General features: G+C 47.4%; 1 protein-coding gene across 2 annotated transcripts in view; it reads left to right on the plus strand.

The window, feature by feature from the left end:
- Positions 1 to 13372, plus strand: part of gmppaa (GDP-mannose pyrophosphorylase Aa) — a 34117-nt gene extending 20745 nt beyond the window's left edge. For both annotated transcript variants that reach the window (XM_087989432.1, XM_087989433.1), the window contains 5 exons: positions 5046 to 5143; positions 8631 to 8677; positions 9029 to 9121; positions 10061 to 10229; positions 10824 to 13372. In XM_087989432.1, coding sequence (XP_087845558.1) covers positions 5046 to 5143; positions 8631 to 8677; positions 9029 to 9121; positions 10061 to 10229; positions 10824 to 10924 — 508 coding nt within the window. In that variant the 3' untranslated portion in view covers positions 10925 to 13372. The remainder of the gene's footprint in view (positions 1 to 5045; positions 5144 to 8630; positions 8678 to 9028; positions 9122 to 10060; positions 10230 to 10823) is intronic.
- The last annotated feature ends 1595 nt before the right edge of the window (positions 13373 to 14967 follow it).

The raw sequence follows: 14967 nt of genomic DNA on the forward strand, positions 1-14967 counted from the left end.
AATAGTGTGGATTCAGAGATGGAGTGAGTGGCAGGCTGACGGAATGGAAGTAGAGGAAGGAGATGGAGAGAAAGGCAAACTGAGGAAAGGCCCACTTTGGGCTCCATTTGTTAACCTTAACCTGAGTGTGGGTTTGGTGTATAGTTTACCTCAATGCTCTGGGAAAATCCATTCTGGGCTCCAGATCCTGATCAATAGCCAGTGACAGTCGCTGGATATTACACGCAGGAACATTGAGAAAGGAGACTCCTATAGAGTCAAACAGGCTAGAAACAGGCCCTTCGGCCCTCTCTATCAGTGCCAGCCAACAAACACCAAAGTACACTAATCCCATTTACTAGATCACAGTAAATTCCTGGTATTTAAGGTATATAATTTTTGCCAGTTTATCAAGAATGCCGGGTCGTAAGGTGCTAGTTATAACAACATTTGCTTAGCCTTCCTCCACCATTGTCTCAAGCAGCACGTAGAAATTTCTATCAACCTCTGGGTGAAGAAATCTTTCCTCAAACCTCCTGCAATCTACTTTCTCAACAAAGGACAGTACAGCACAGGAACAGGCCCTTCGGCCCTCCAAGCCTGTGCTGACACATTTTACCCTTCCATACTAAAATGTCTTCCCTTAGAGGATCCATATCCCTCTATTCCCTTCCTGTATCCGTCCAGGTGCTTCTTGAATGCTGCTATTGTGTCTGCTTCCACCCCCTCCTCTGGCAGCGCGTTCCAGGCCCTCACCACCCTTTGTGGGAAAAACTTGCCTCGCACATCTGTTAAACTTCCTCCCTCTCACTTTGAACCTGTGTCCCGAGTAACTGACCCCTCCACCCTGCGAAAAAGCCTCACATTTTCCACTCTCCCCATGCCAATTCACAATCTTATAAATTTCTATCAGCTGGGCCCTCAACCTCCTGCGTTCCAGTGAAAATAAACCCAGTCTATCCAACCTTCCTTCAAAACTGGAATGCCCCAGACCAGGCAACATCCTGGTAAACTTTTTCAGTACTGTCTATAAAGCATCCACACTCTTCTGGTAGTGTAGTGACCAGAACTGTACACAATATTCCAAGTGTGGCCTAAGTAAAGTTCTATAAAGCTGCAGCATAACTTGCCTATCCTTATACTCAATGCCCTTTCCAATGAAGGCAAGCATGGCATAGGCCTTTTTCACTCCCTTATCTACCTGCGCTGTCTCCTTAAACATATGCCTGAAGATTAAGGTTTTAGACACATCTGCCAATGGAGAAAAGATTCTCACAACCTACTCTGTCTGTGAATCTCATAATTTTGTATCTTTTAATCGGATTTCCCTCTCAGCCTCCTCTGTTCTAGGGAAAACAATCCCAGCCTATTCAGTCTCTCCTCATCACTGAGACTTTCCATCTCAGGCACATCCTGCTGAATCTCCTCTGCACCCTCTTCAGTTCAATCATATCCTTCTGATAGTTGGGGACCAGAACTGTTGGTAGTATTCTAACTGTGGCCGAAACAAAGTTGTATCAAGACTTCCTGACTCCTATGTCTTATGCCCCTAATGAAGTAAATATCCCATCTGCCTTCCTCCCCACCCTGTCTCCCTGTGCTGACACCTTCAGGGATCTATAGCCTTGTACACACCAAGATCCCTTTGTTCCTCATTGATCCCAAGGGACCGACCCTTCATTGTGTAAGTTCTTCCCTTGTTAGATCTCTCAAACACGTCACCTTGCGTTATTCAGGATTAACTTCCATCAACCATTGTTCTGCCCAATTTACCAGCCAATCAGTATCAGACTGTAGCCTGAGACCAACCTCCTCATTGCATCAACACAACTCAACAACACCATCAATGTTCGTGTCATGTAAAAACTTCCTAAAACTTTCACATCCAGGTAGTTAATGTACATGACAAACAGCAAGGCTCCCAGCCCCAGCCCCAGTCCCTGTGATACACTGCTGGGGCCAGGCTTCCTTTCACAGACACAGCCCTCCACCATTACCCTTTGCCTCCTGTTTGGAAGCCAGTTAGGGATCCAGTTTGCCAACTTGCCTTGGATCCCATTGGCTGTTAGTTTTGGACCAGCCTTCCATCTGGGACCTTACTGAAGTCCATGTAAACACATCAACTGTACTATCCTCATCAATTTATTTAGTCACCTTTTCAAAAGGCTCGCTAAATTAGTCTGACAGGTGCTGACTATCCCTGATCAATCCCTGCCTTTCCAAGCATAGATTAATCCTGTCCCTCAGAATGTTTTGCAATAATTGACATTAGACTATCTGCTCTGTAATTACCTGGCCTCTCCCTGCTGCCCCATTAGCTATCCTCCAGTAATCTGGCACTTCACCTGTGGTCAGTGAGCTATTAAATATCTCCACCAGGGCCTCAGCAATCTCCTCCCTTACCTCCCATAGCAGCCTGGGATACCTTTATACTCACTAAAACATCTAATACCTCCTCCTAAATAATTTTACCATGTTCTCAGAGTTCACCATCCCAACTGAAACGTCCAGCTAAAATATCTTGCTCCTCTGTGAATACAGATTATTTAGATATACTAAAAAAAACATAATTGGTTGAAGCTTTCAATCTTCTGCACATCAGGACACTTCGCAAGAATACCAATTCAGCAGGAAGACTAACATTTATGTTGCATTAGAGAAAAGTGCTGATTGGTGGAAGCATGCCATGGAGAATACACCCAATAATTTTGATTGACAGTTAACAGCCCGACTTTATTTAAATTTTAAACCAGGCAGGTTGACTCACTTGTTCAGGTCATTGCCCTGCGAATTGACACCCCCAAATGGTTTTTGCCCATTTTTGTTGAGTTGAAACAGGTACAGTGTGTGTACATGTTGTTTCTGTCTGAACATGAGCCTGTGTATTAATGTATGTAGTATCCTGCATACACAAGTGTGGTTCACTGCATGTATTGGAAGCTACACACTGTTGTAATCAGTAATATGGAGTAATAAGAATAAATCAAAGAATGTGGATGCTGTTAATATGGTTTATGAATTTCAGTGCCAATGTGCTCCCGGCTGTGTAGACCATATGTCCCAAAGACTGATGGATACTATCAAACAGCACGTCCCTCCAGCTGTTCACAACAAGCACGTTACTGACCAGACCCATCCTTGCAAAATCACAGTACATTGCTCAATATTCAATGTGTTTCTCAAATTGGACAACATTTGCTGGCTAATGTTGAATATGCAAGGTTTGTGAAGGTTTGTAGCTCAGGTTGAGGTTTAGGGTATAGGTTTGCTCGCTGAGCTGTAGGTTTGATATCCAGATGTTTCATTACCTGGCTAGGTAACATCATCAGTGGCGACCTTCAAGTGAAGCGAAGCTGTTGTCTCCTGCTTTCTATTTGTATCCTTCTCCTGGATGGGGTTCTTGGGGGTTTATGGTGATGTCATTTCCTGTTCGTTTTCTGAGGGGTTGATAGATAGCATCTAGGTCTATGTGTTTGTTTATGGCGTTGTGGTTGGAGTGCCAGGCCTCTAGGAATTCTCTGGCATGTCTTTGCTTAGCCTGTCCCGGGATAGATGTGTTGTCCCAGTTGAAATGGTGTTTTGTTTCATCCGTGTAGGGCTACGAGGGAGAGAGGGTAGTGTCTTTTTGTGGCTAGCTGGTGTTCGTGTATCCTGGTGGCTAACTTTCTTCCTGTTTGTCCTACGTAGTGTTTGTGGCAGTCCTTGCATGGAATTTTTAGATGATGTTGGTTTTGTCCATGGGTTGTACTGAAGAGACCATCACACACACCCCAACCACCATCAATCACATTACCAACGAAAACATCATGAAGCTAGTGAACCTGAGCCTCACCACCCACTTCACCTTCAACAACATAATCTACAAACAAACCAACGGCACACCCATGGGATTTCCGCTATCAGGATTCATAGCAGAAGCGGTAATGCAAAGGCTAGAACAAACAGCCCTACCAACCATCAAACCAAAAATCTGGATCCGCTACATAGATGACACCTTTGTCATCACAAAACGAAACAAGATAGAAGAGACATTTAACATCATCAACAACACCCTCACAGGCATAAAGTTCACCAAGGAGGAAGAAACCGACAACAAACTCGCATTCCTGGACGTCACAGTCGAAAGGGACGACAATGGAGAACTACAAATCTGCGTATACAGAAAACTGACAAACACTGACCAAATACTTAACTACACCAGCAACCACAAACAAAGCTGTATCAGAACACTATTCCAACGAGCCACCACACACTGCAGCACAGACGAACTTCGGAAAACAGAGGAGAACCACCTATACAACGTATTCAAGAAGAACGGATACTCAAAAAATACAGTCTGCAGATTCCTCAAGAACAAACCACGACAAGCAGACCATCACAGCCAGAAACCCTAACCACCTTACCATACATCAAAGAAGTTTCAGAAATGACAGCCAGACTACTAAGACCCCTCGGAATCCTAGTAGCACAGAAACCCACCAACACTCTCAAACAAAAACTAACAAACTTAAAAGACCCAGTACAACCCATGGATAAAACCCATGGTCTCTGTTCAGACAGAAAGACCAAGTTATGCAGACTGCACCTGTTTCAACTCAACATCTTAGAGACAGCCATTTGGGGGGGGGGGGGTTCACTTCTCAGGGCAATGACCAGAGCTAACGAGAATCAACCTGTCTGGTTTAAAATTTATACAAAGTCTGGCTGTTAACTGTCTATCAACACCAATGGGTACGTTCCCCATCACAACACATTTACCCATTCAAGTTCACTTGCCAAACAATCAGCACTCGACTCGCATGGAATATCAATGTTGGCTTTCACCTTCACTTAGTATTTCCTGTGAATTATCCTGGTGAGAGCAAGGTGGAAAGTTTGGAGCAAAATGAGTGTTCCTGGGAAAGAACACAGTGTGAACGACTGATTATTGTTCACCGTGTTCCCCAATACTGTAAAGAAGAGAGTCTGAGCTGGGATGAGGTGGGGCTGGCTGGGATAAACCCCCACCCACAGTGTGAGGCCACTCCCTCCTCCAAACCCAACACTAACTCTTTGTCACTCTGCAGGTCTGCCATCTATGCCAACCGACTGTACCTTAACCAATACCAGAAAACCCGTCCTGACCGACTGGCCAAGAGCGGACCAGGTAGTCCCAGAATCCTCGGTACGTGTCTCAATAACAACACCGCCTTTACATAGAACCTCTGATGGTGTAGAGTATCCCAAAGTGCTTCACAGGAACATTGTCAAAAAACATTTAACACCTGAGGGACAGGATGTACATGTGTTTGGAAAGGCAGGGATTTATTAGGGATAGTCAACATGGCTTTGTGCGTGGGAAATCATGTCTCACAAACTTGATTGAGTTTTTCGAATAAGTAATAAAGAGGATTGATGAGGGCAGAGCGGTAGATGTGATCTATATGGACTTCAGTAAGGCGTTCGACAAGGTTCCCATGGGAGACTGATTAGCAAGGTTAGATCTCATGGAATACAGGGAGAACTGGCCATTTGGATACAGAACTGGCTCAAAGGTAGAAGACAGAGGGTGCTGGTGGAGGGTTGTTTTTCAAACTGGAGGCCTGTGACCAGTGGAGTGCCACAAGGATCGGTGCTGGGCCCTCTACTTTTTGTCATTTATATAAATGATTTGGATGTGAGCACAAGAGTTATACTTCGTAAGTTTGCAGATGACACCAAAATTGGAGGTGTAGTGGACAGTGAAGAAGGTTACCTCAGATTACAACAGGATCTGGACCAGATGGGCCAATGGGCTGAGAAGTGGCAGATGGAGTTTAATTTAGATAAATGTGAGGTGCTGCATTTTGGGAAAGCAAATCTTAGCAGGACTTATACACTTAATGGTAAGGTCCTAGGGAGTGTTGCTGAACAAAGAGACCTTGGAGTGCAGGTTCATCGCTCCTTGAAAGTAGAGTCCCAGGTAGATAGGTTAGTGAAGAAAGCGTTTGGTATGCTTTTCTTTATTGAGTACAGGAGTTGGGGGGGTCATGTTGTGGCTGTACAGGACATTGCTTAGGCCATATTTGGAATATTGCATACAATTCTTGTCTCCTTCCTATCAGAAGGATGTTGTGAAACTTGAAAGGGTTCAGAAAAGATTTTTACAAGGATGCTGCCATCCTTAGAGGATCTGAGCTACAGGGAGAGGCTGAACAGGCTGGGGCTGTTCTCCCTGGAGTGTCGGAGGCTGAGGGGTCACCTTATAGAGGTTTATAAAATCATGAGGGGCATGGATTGGGTAAATAGGCAAAGTCTTTTCCCTGGTGTCGGGGAGTCCAGAACTAGAGGGCATAGGTTTAGGGTGAGAGGGAAAAGGTATAAAAGAGACCTGAGGGGCAACTTCTTTTCACACAGAGGGTGGTACGTGTATGGAATGAGCTGCCAGAGGAAGTTGTGGAGGCTGGTACAATTACAACAGTCAAAGGGCATTTGGAGGGGTATATGAATAGGAAGGGTTTGGAGGGATATGGGCTGGGTGCTGGCAGGTGGGACTAGATAGAGTTGGGATATCTGGTCGGCATGGACGCGTTGGACCGAAGGGTCTGTTGCCATGCTGTACATCTCTATGACTCTATGACTCAATGACCAAGCAGCTAAAGAAATATTAGGACAAGTGACAAAGAGCTTGATCAGCTGGTTTTTACGGAGGGTGTTAAAGGTGAAAAGTAAGATGGAGAGGTTCAGAGATTAGGGACTAGCTACCAGCTCAGTAACAGAGTGATTCATATTGGTAACAGGCAAGAGGGCAGCATCAGAGAATTACAGAGGTCACCGGGGGTGGTGAGGGTGAGGGAGGTTACAGGGAGAGGGAGCGGGGTGAGGGTGAGGGAAGTTACAGGGAGCGGGAGGGGGATGAGGGAAGTTACAGGGAGTGGGAGGGGGGTGAGGGAGGTTACAGGGAGTGGGAGGGGGGTGAGGGAGGTTACAGGGAGTGGGAGGGGGGTGAGGGAGGTTACAGGGAGGGGGAGGGGGATGAGGGAAGTTACAGGGAGCGGGGTGAGGGTGAGGGAGGTTACAGGGAGAGGGAGGATAGTGAGGATGAATATAATGAGGGTTATAGAAGCTGGAGGTGGTTCCAGAGGTGGGGAGAGTTTCCTGTTGGGGAACATACTGTTGCTAACATTCCACATTGCAATCCAGCCATCTGGCCAATTGAGCTAACTGACACCCCTGCAGGTCGTATGGAAGGCTAATAGAATCTCCTTTATTTCAAAGGGAATGGGGTCTAAAATCGAAACAAGGTGGGTCAGCCCACAGCTGGAATACTGGGAACGGTTTTGGGCTCCTTACCGAAGGAAAGAGACAGTTCAGTGAAGGTTCACTTGGCTGACAGCAGATATGGTGGGACTGTCTTCGGTAGAGAGGTTGGGTACTCATTGGAGTTTAGAAGGGTGAGAGGTATTGTTATTGTAAGCGATGGATTCCAAGGGGACTTGACAGGAGGGATGTGGAGAGGTTATTTCCCCATGTGGGAGAGTCAAGTACTAGAGGGCATCACCTCAGAGTGAGGGGTCACCCACTTAAGTCAGAGATGAGGTGGACTTCCTTCTGTCAGAGGGATGACTCTGTGGAAGTCTTTAGCACAGGGGGCTGTCGAGGCTGACTCATTAAATATATTCAAAACTGAGAGAGTTAGATCTTTAAGCAAAAGGAATGCAAAGTACTGGGCTAATGGTAAGATTCTTGGTAGTGTAGATGAGCAGAGACATCTCGGTGTTCATGTACACAGATCCCTGAAAGTTGCCACCCAGGCTGATAGGGTTGTTAAGGCGGCATACGGTGTGTTAGCTTTTGTTGGTAGAGCAATTGAGTTTCGGAACCATGAGGTCATGTCGCAGCTGTACAAAACTCTGGTGCGGCCGCACTTGGAGTATTGTGTACAGTTCTGGTCACCGCATTATAGGAAGGATGTGGAAGCTTTGGAAAGGGTTCAGAGGAGATTTACTAGGATGTTGCCTGGTATGGAGGGAAGGGCTTATGAGGAAAGGCTGAGGGACTTGAGGCTGTTTTCGTTAGCGAGAAGAAGGTTGAGAGGTGACTTAATAGAGACATATAAGATAATTAGAGAGTTAGATAGGGTGGACAGGGAGAGCCTTTTTCCAAGTATGGGGACGGCGAGCACGAGGGAGCATAGCTTTAAGTTGAGGGGTGATAGATATAGGACAGATGTCAGAGGTAGTTTCTTTACTCAGACAGTAGTAGGGGCAAGGAACGCACTGACTGTAACAGTAGTAGACTCACCAACTTTAAGGGCATTTAAATGGTCATTGAATAAACATATGGATGAGAATGGAATAGTGTAGGATAGATGGGCTTCAGATTGGTTCCACGGGTTGGTGCAACATCGAGGGCTGAAGGGCCTGTACTGCGCTGGAATGTTCTATGTTCTAGTCAGGAAGGGGATCAACGGTTTTGATAAAGAAAATGGAGTCGAGGATTATCAGGTCAACCATGATCTCATTGAATGCCAGTGCAAACTCGATGGGCTGAATGGTCTGCTTCTGCTCCTGGGTCTTTTGCTGTTATCAACAAATCAGTGCCAGTAGGTGGCAGAGCTCCGAGAGGGTGGGGTAGGCTTCAGGATTTTGACTCTTCAAACATAACGATGTCTCTGGTGTTTTTGTTAACAGGCAATGTTTATATCCACCCGACAGCGACCATTGACCCCACAGCTGTGGTGAGTTGCCCCATTGAAAGCTCATTGATTCCTCAGTCTTGCAGCACTGAACGAGGCCGTTCAGCCCCGTGTGTCTCTGTTGGCTCTCTGAAATATATCACCCGTTTAACTGAACTCCTTCCTGCTTTCTCCCCATGGCCCTGAAATTGTCCCTTTCATCTATTTCTCCGAATCCCTGCTGAATATTATTCTGCTTCCATTTCAGGCAGCATGTTCACATCACAAGAGCTCAATGAGCGACAAGTAATCTGGTGTGTGCCCTCAGTCTGTCCCCTCTGCTTACTGTCCCTGCTGACACTGTCTCTCCATGGCATGTGTTGATGTCTCCACGGTTTGTCTCTTTATCCTCAGCTTGGTCCCAATGTCACCATCAGTACGGGAGTGACAATCGGAGCAGGAGTTCGAATCCGAGAGTCCATCATCTTACACGGAGCTTCCCTACAGGTAACACAGAATTCCTGCTGCTCCAAATCTCAAACACACTTCACAACCTGAGGGGAGCTCGGAAAGGAAGCAAACTGGCAGGAGCTGAAGGTCAGCAAAGTACTGTTTAAAATGACAGCATGAAGGAGGAAGGGCGAGGGTCTACCTGCTGGGGAATCGGCTGATGTAGGCATCAATGATTCAGACTCTCCACTCCCCCACCTGCCAGCATTTTACACTCCCTGTGTACTGTGGGAGCCTGAAGTTCCCAAATCAATTACAAGAATATCCACGCACTCACCCTCTACACTGTCCCCCCATCAAACACCCCCAGGACAGGGTCAGCACGGGGTTAGATACAAAGCTCCCTCTACACTGTCCCCCCATCAAACACCCCCAGGACAGGGACAGCACGGGGTTAGATACAGAGTAAAGGTCCCTCTACACTGTCCCGCATCAAACACTCCCAGGACAGGGACCGCACAGGTTAGATACACAGTAAAGCTCCCTCTACACTGTTCCCCCATCAAACACTCCCAGGACAGGGACAGCACGAGGTCCATGTTAATCTCTCTCTGTACTGGGGAGTTTGGATCCATGTTAAGCTCTCTCTACACTGGGGGGGATTTAGGTCCACGTTAAGCTCTCTCTACACACTGGGGGATTTGGGTCCATGTTAAGCGCTCTCTACACTGGGGGGGATTTGGGTCCACGTTAAGCTCTCTCTACACACTGGGGGATTTGGGTCAATGTACAGAGTTGGTTGGCAAAACAACTCACTCTGTGGTCAGTGCGTACAGGTGGGAGCTGATTGGGCATGGCCGAGACAGCTCGGAGTGGGCAAGGTTATGGAGGCTGGGAGATTAGATGCATTCCGACTGGTTGGTGTGAGTGGGCCTTGCAGATGCTGTGTGGGGTCAGGCAGAGCTGTGAGTCTCAGTGACCTTTCCTATTCTCCAGGACCACAGCTGTGTGCTCAACTGTATCGTGGGTTGGGACAGCTCCGTCGGCAAATGGTCAAGAGTTGAAGGAACGCCAAGTGACCCCAATCCCAATGATCCACATGCCAAGATTGACAGTGAAACACTCTTCAGTGATGGGAGACTTAATCCTTCAATAACTATTCTTGGTAAGAACAGGCATTGAGAGATGGAATGGTGTCTGTCTGATACCAGAGACAAGCATCCAACTGAGAAACCCTTGTGCACCATTAGTACTGACCCTCCGACAGTGCGGCACTCGCTCAGCACTGACCCTCCGACAGTGCGGCGCTCGCTCAGCACTGACCCTCCGACAGTGCGGCACTCCCTCAGCACTGACCCTCCGACAGTGCAGCACTCCCTCAGTACTGACCCTCTGACAGTGTGGCACTCCCACAGCACTGACCCTCCGGCAGTGAGGGACTCCCTCAGTACTGACCTTCTGACAGTGCGGCACTCCCTCAGTACTGACCCTCTGACAGTGCGGCACTCCCTCAGCACTGACCCTCCGACAGTGCGGCGCTCGCTCAGCGCTGACCCTCCGACAGTGCGGCACTCGCTCAGTGCAGGGTCCCCTCAGTACTTTGTTGGGAATGTCAGTATTTACCATGAACCCAAATCTCTAGCAGGTGGAATTGGATTCCATTGTCCACTCGCTGCATAGTCAGTGTATTACTGCCTGAGCCCTGGTTGATGCCGTTACACATGGTGCCTGACATGCTGATGTTCTTTTCCCTCTGCAGGATGTAATGTCAGCATTCCCTCGGAGGTGATCATCCTGAACTCCATTGTCCTGCCTCACAAGGAGCTGAATCGTAGCTTCAAGAACCAGATTATTCTATAGCCAGAGCTGAGCTGAACCCTCAGGGTGAGGGGAAAACATAACTGTTAGGATCTGCTGAGACCATCTGACCTGTGCCTACAACATCAGGCGTATGTGCGTTATACAGATTTCAGCCTCGTTACTTTATAGACATGTGTCAACCTGTTCAGCTTTTCAATTACTGAAAATGGCCCTTAATTCAACCAAGCCCATATCACCCACACTCCTGTGTGTACACACACCCCCAATCAACCCCCCCTTCCTACCTATTTAACTCCTCCCCCAGTTCTGAACCACTCTCAGTTCCCCTGAATGCATTGTTCTGTTCTGAGCTCCCATGTTTGCTGACTGCCCCCCTCAGTCTGGTGCCTCCTGCTCTTTATGTGGTCCCCCGGCCGTTTCTGCTGTTTCCAGGCTGGGAGAGTGTGTCGCTCCCTTTCACATGGAGTTTCTCAGATTCTGCTTCCCGTTTATTCCCCCCATGGCCCCAGTTTTAATGAGTTTTGTCTAAACTCGGCTGTTTCAGAATCTTGCACTGTGTAAGGGAGATAAAATGGGAAAGCTTTATTTAGGGGCTGTTGAATTGGTGAATAAAGAGAGAGACACGGTCCCTTTTCAGAGCAGTTAACAAACTGGCCTCTTTTCCTGAGACTCTGCCAAGCACAGAACCGTGGACATAAACAGACACACAGTCAGGGTAATGGCGTTTTACACTGATCCCTCCCCCAGCTAGTGATGGGAGAGGGGCCCACGTTTGGCAAATCAATGAGAGGGCAAGGCTGTGCTCTGGGCTAGAATCAGGCCACTCTCTTTGCTATGTGATGTTAGGTTGGAAAATCTGACTCCAAACTTCAGGCTAACCGCAGTCCAGCTGCTTGTATCCGCGACACCCACCTGGTCTGGCGTGCCTTGTCCAGCACCTTCACCACAGTGAGGGCCAGTTACACACATCTGCAGGAGACTTCACAGAACGAGATACATCACCTGGTAATTGGTCTCCCTCCGTGTCATTGCTCCGAGATTCAGAGGAGCTTCCAGTGGACTGCAAGCAGTGATTGGGTCTTACAGACCTAGAGTTGGAGATGCTAATCATGTTCAAATAACAGCAACTCCACAAAGTGGATGGACTCTGACCAGCTAGCTCAGAGCCTAGCCTGAGTGAGGAGCTAATCATGTTCAACGGTAGAAGGTCTGATTGAGTCAATGAGGAGAAACCTTCCAGCAACAGGAAGGCTATTGGTTCCCAAAGGAGCTGGGGTCAGGGTGGAGTGTGTCTTTGTGGGGAGTTTGAGATCTGCAGTGTGCAACATGAAAGAGATAGTGGTAGTAATGGTGGGGGTTGATTAACTCAGTGGGCTGCTTAGCTGGTTTACAATGTAGAGTGGCACCAGTCTGGGTCAGGTGCCCCATTGGCTGAGGTTACTATGAAGGAATCTCCTTCTCCGCCTCTCCCCTCACCAGAGAAATGATGACCCTCAGAATAAACCACTGTCAGGTTTCCCACCACAACAGGAAGAATGCAGAGTGTCTGTCAGGAAGGATACACAGTTGATAGAACAATACAGCACAGAACAGGCCCTCACGCCCACGATGTTGTGCCGAACATTTGTCCTAGCTTAAGCACCTATCCATGTACCTATCCAATTGCCGCTTAAAGGTCACCAATGATTCTGACTCTACCACTCCCACAGGCAGCACATTCCATGCCCCCACCACTCTCTGGGTAAAGAACCCACCCCTGACATCCCCCCCCTATACCTTCCACCCTTAAATTTATGTCCCCTTGTAACACTCTGTTGCACCCGGGGAAAAAGTCTCTGACTGTCTACTCTATCTATTCCCCTGATCATCTTATAAACCTCTATCAAGTCACCCCTCATCCTTCGCCGTTCCAATGAGAAAAGGCCTAGCACTCTCAACCTATCCTCGTACGACCTATTCTCCATTCCAGGCAACATCCTGGTAAATCTTCTCTGCACCCTCTCCAAAGCTTCCACATCTTTCCTAAAGTGAGGCGACCAGAACTGCACACAGTATTCCAAATGTGGCCTTACCAAGGTCCTGTACAGCTGCAACATCACCTCACAACTCTTGAATTCAATCCCTCTGCTAATGAACGCTAATACACCATAGGCCTTCTTACAAGCTCTATCCACCTGAGTGACAACTTTCAAAGATCTATGAACATAGACCCCAAGATCCCTCTGCTCCTCCACCTTACTAAGAACCCTACCGTTAACCCTGTATTCCGCATTCTTATTTGTCCTTCCAAAATGGACAACCTCACACTTGACAGGGCTGAACTCCATCTGCCACTCCTCAGCCCAGCTCTGCATCATATCTAAGTCCCTTTGCAGCCGACAACAGCCCTCCTCACTATCCACAACTCCACCAATCTTCGTATCATCTGCAAATTTACTGACTCACCCTTCGACTCCCTCTTCCAAGTCATTAATAAAAAATTACAAACAGCAGAGGACCCAGAACTGATCCCTGCGGAACTCCACTTGTAACTGGGCTCCAGGCTGAATATTTACCATCTACCACCACTCTCTGACTTCGACCGGTTAAAGTGTGTCTCTTTCAATGCAAGGAACGTCAGGGATAACAGAGCATGGATCAGTGCTTGGAACTACGATGTTGTGGCCATAACAGAGACATGGATATCACAGGGGGAAGGAATGGTTTCTGGATATTCCAGCATTTAGATCTTTTAAAAACAGTGGGAGAGGGGGTAAAAGAGGAGGGGGAGTAGCATTGTTAATGAGAGGGGGCATCACAGTTGCAGAACAGGAGGTTGTTGAGGAGGGTTTGTCTACGGAGTCAGTATGGGTGGAGGTCAGTAACAGGAAAGGAGTAGTCACTTGATTGGGTGTCTTCTGTCGACCTCCAATAGCAGCAGAGAGATGGAAGAACAGATTCAACAGCAGATCTCAGAAAGGTGCAGATGTAACAGTTGTTGTTCGGGTGACTTCAACTTCCCCCAGTATTGATTGGAACCTCCTTAGTGCAGATGTTTGGAGCTGACTGTCAGGTGTGTCCAGGAAGGATTCCTGACTCTATGTCCATAGGCTGGCTAGGGGAGAGGCCATATTGGATTTGGTGCTAGGCAACGAGCCAGGCCAGGGGTCAGATCTCTCGGTGGGAGAACATTCACCGTAACTGTGGAGTATAAATGGGGAACAACCGTTTTACAAGAAATACAACAGAAATGTGGAGGCTGTTTAAGGAGCACTTGTTGTGAGTGTTAGATAACTTTGTCCCACTGAGACAGGCAAGGAACGGTAAAGTGAAGGCGCTTTGGATGACAAGAGGAGTTTCTCATCAAGAGAAAGAAGGAAGCTTACTTAAGATTGAGGAAGCAAGGATTTGGCACAACTTTACAGGGTAGCTAGGAAAGAACTCAAAAGTGGACTGAGGAGAGCTAGGGAAGGACACAAAAAAGCCTTGGTTGGAAGGATTAGGGAAAACCTAAAGGCATTGCACACTTACGTGAGGAATAAGAGAATGATCAGAGAGAGGGTCGGGCTGATCAGGGATAGTGGAGGGGACTTGTACCTGGAGTCTGAATAGGTAGGGGAGGCCCTAAATGAGTTATTTGCTTCCGTATTCTCTAGAGAGAGGGACCTTGTTTGTAGAACACACTGGACCAGGTCAATAGGCTTGAACAGATTGATAGTAAGAAAAAGTGGATGTGCTGGAAATTCTGGGAAGCATCAAGATAGATAAATCCCCAGGGCTAGACCAGACATATCCAAGGTTACTATGGGAAATGAGGAATGGGATTGCTGTGCCTCTGGCGATGATCTTTGTATCCTCACTCTCCATGGGAGGCAAATGTTGTTCCTCTGTTCAAGAAAGGGAATAGGGAAATCCTGGAATTACAGACCAGTCAGTCTTAAGTTTGTGGTAAACAAGGTACTGGAAAATATTGAGAAAGGATTTATGACTATTTGGAAAAACTGTTTGATTAAAGATAGTCAGCATGGCTTTGGGAGGGGCAGGTCATTCCTCAAGCTTTATTGAGTTCTTTGAGGATGTGACAAGTTGATGAAGGTCGAGCA

Source organism: Chiloscyllium plagiosum, unplaced genomic scaffold (genome assembly GCF_037043375.1).
Source record: "Chiloscyllium plagiosum isolate Xiang-an unplaced genomic scaffold, Cpla_swu_hap1 HiC_scaffold_7, whole genome shotgun sequence".
In the NCBI taxonomy this organism is placed as follows: domain Eukaryota; kingdom Metazoa; phylum Chordata; class Chondrichthyes; order Orectolobiformes; family Hemiscylliidae; genus Chiloscyllium; species Chiloscyllium plagiosum.